Source organism: Eimeria tenella, genomic scaffold, assembly GCF_000499545.2.
Source record: "Eimeria tenella Houghton genomic scaffold, Eth_scaff1407, whole genome shotgun sequence".
In the NCBI taxonomy this organism is placed as follows: Eukaryota; Apicomplexa; class Conoidasida; order Eucoccidiorida; family Eimeriidae; genus Eimeria; species Eimeria tenella.
In genome coordinates, this window is record NW_013543871.1 from 1 (window position 1) to 2,481 (window position 2,481).

Consider the following 2,481-nt stretch of genomic DNA (forward strand, 5'->3'; position numbering starts at 1 on the left):
CGTCATCAGCAGCAGCAAACCTACTGCCTGTTGATTTCCTCTTCAAAAGGCCTAGCAGCAGCAGCACTAATTTGCTGCTGCAGCCGCCGCAGCACGCGGGCGCATGCAATGGCCTCAGCAGCACAGCCAACAGCAAGGCCCTGCTGAATCTCTTTTGCTTCCTGCTGCAGCACTTTCTGTTCTCTGCGGGCAAGGCGCCTTGCTGCTGCTGCTGCTGCGTCTGCTGCTGCTGCTGCTGCTGCAGAAGGCGAGCGGCTGCTGAGGGACAAAAACGGCAAGCAGCATTCAGAGCCGGACGAAACAGCAGCAGCTGCCGTTGGGGTTGCTGCTGCTGCTGGGGTTGCTGCTGCTGTTGCTGCCAGCGAGTCAGACTTGACGGGGCTGCTGCACCCGCTGCTGCTGCTGCTGTGCTGCTGCTGCTGCTCGCCTGCTGCGGACGTTGGGGTGTACAGACGCCCCGGAACAGCAGCAGCAAGCAGCTGCAGGCTGCTGAGGCCACCTCGAACTGAAGACAGCAGCCCTTGCCACCTGTTCCCTTGTTGCTGCTCGTCCTGCTGCTGCTGCTGCTGCTGCTGCTCGCCCACCTGCTGCCACTGCTGCTGTTGCTGCTGCTGCTGCTCGCCCACCTGCTGCCACTGCTGCTGTTGCTGCTGCTGCTGCGACTTGAAAGGTGCAGCAAACCCGTGCGATAGCGCCTTGTCGCTCTGAGTCTCTTCGCTGCGCGGCGGAGGGCTCACAGGCTGGCCCATTTTGTTGCTGCTGCTGCTGCTATTTCTGTAGCTGTTGTTGCTGCTGCTGTTCCCGTTGCTGCTGCCGGGCGTCTGCGCCAGCAGCAGCTGGGGAGCTGCAGCAGCGCAGCGCGCAGCTGCTGCTTGCTGCAGAAACCGCTCAATTTGCATGCACAGCAGCAGCAGCAGCGTGGAGTCGTTGGTTGCAGCACATAAGATATCTAGAGGAGAAGCCCGCAGAAACACGCGAAGAGCAGTCCCTTGCTGCTGCTGCTGTTGCTGCTGCTGCTGCTGCGCTCCCTTTGGCAGCGGACCGAGCCGGTATGGGGCCCCAAGAAAGCAAAAATTGCTCTGGGCCTTCGCAGCAGCAGCTGCTGCTGCAGCAGCGCCGGCTGCTGCTGCTGCATGTATAGGCCTGCTTTTTTGCCCCCCGCTGGGCCCCACCCCGAAGCTAGCTGCTTCCTCCCTCTCTGCTGCAGCAGCTGCTGTTGCTGCTGTTGCTGCTGCGTGCAGAGCCATGATGTTGCTCATACCGTCGCTGCTGCTGCTGCTGCTGCAGTTGCTGCTGAAGTTCACATCCAGGTGCAGCGCCCTGACTGAGCGTGCATGCAGCGCAGCAGCAGCAGCAGCATCAGAAATAGGGACACAAATGACGGGGATGCCCTTAAGAGGCGCTGTAGCTGTTGCTGCTGCAACTGCTGCTGCCTTGGTAGCCGTTGCTGCTGCTGCTGCTGCTGCTGCTGCTGCGCTGCTGAGCCCCTGCCCCTGCAGTGCCTTCACAGCACTCTGTAGGGCCCCCCTAAACACCTGCAGCAGCTGCAGCCACACAGCCCCAACGTGTGCTTCTGTTGCTTGCTGCAGCAGCGGCAGCAGCAGCTGCTGCAGCGCCTCAGCAATGCCTGTGGAGAGGCAAGAAGCAGGTGCAGCAGCAACGGGGGCTGCTGCAGCAGCAGGCCCCAGCTGCTGCTGATGCTGCCGCTGAGAGTACAGCTCTTCAGCTGCTTTTAGCCGCAGGCGGAGTGGCAACTGTTGCTGCTGCAGCTGCTGCAGCAGCACCTGCAGGCTCTCCCTGCATACAGCAGCAACAGCAGCAGCAGCAGCAGAAGGCGATTTTTGAGAAGCAAATACAGACAAGAGGGGAGAGGGGGACAAAAAGAAGCAAATAGGAAACAGAAAAGGTAACAAAGGAGCAGCAAAAAGGGCCTCAGTAGCAGCAAAAAGAGGGACACAGCGAAGGCAGCAGCAGCAGCAAAGCCGAAAGGGAGGCAGCAGCAAAAAGGCTCTGCAGCCCACATGAGCTGCTGCTGCGCTGCAGCAGCAAAGCGGCAGCAAAGCCCCTGCAGCGAAACATCCAGCGAAGGATAAGCAGCACCATTCAGCAGCAGCAGCAGCCGCTGTCTCCCCAGCGCCGCCACCAGCTTCTGCAGAAAGACACGCAGCAGCAGCAGCAGCAGCAGCAGCTGGCTATGGCTCCAGGTACCTAGCTAGCTAGCTAGCCAGCTAGCTAGCTGAGGAGGGACCAGCAGACTAGCCAGCTAGCTAGCTCAGAATATACTGACTAGCTAGCTAGCCAGCCAGATAGCTAGCCAGCCAGCCAACTAGCTAGCTATCTGGCTAGCTAGCCAGTTGGCTAGCCAGGTAAATAGCTAGCCATCCAGATAGCTAGCTAGCCAGCTCGCTAGCTAGCTTGCTATATGGCTAGCTAGCTAGAGAGCTAGCTAGCTAGTTAGCTAGCTAGGTATCTGGCTAGCTA

The 2,481-nt window shown here is 59.9% G+C and overlaps 1 protein-coding gene across 1 annotated transcript; it reads right to left on the reverse strand.

Annotated features, from left to right (window-relative positions):
* Window positions 1-20: 20 nt before the first annotated feature.
* On the reverse strand, window positions 21-2,149 carry ETH_00027465 (uncharacterized protein; the record flags this gene model as incomplete). The annotated part of the gene is made up of 2 exons (XM_013379090.1): window positions 21-1,797; window positions 2,022-2,149. Coding segments are annotated over 2 exons (1,905 nt in total), but the record flags the coding sequence as incomplete, so codon positions are not given.
* Between the last annotated feature and the right edge of the window lie 332 nt (window positions 2,150-2,481).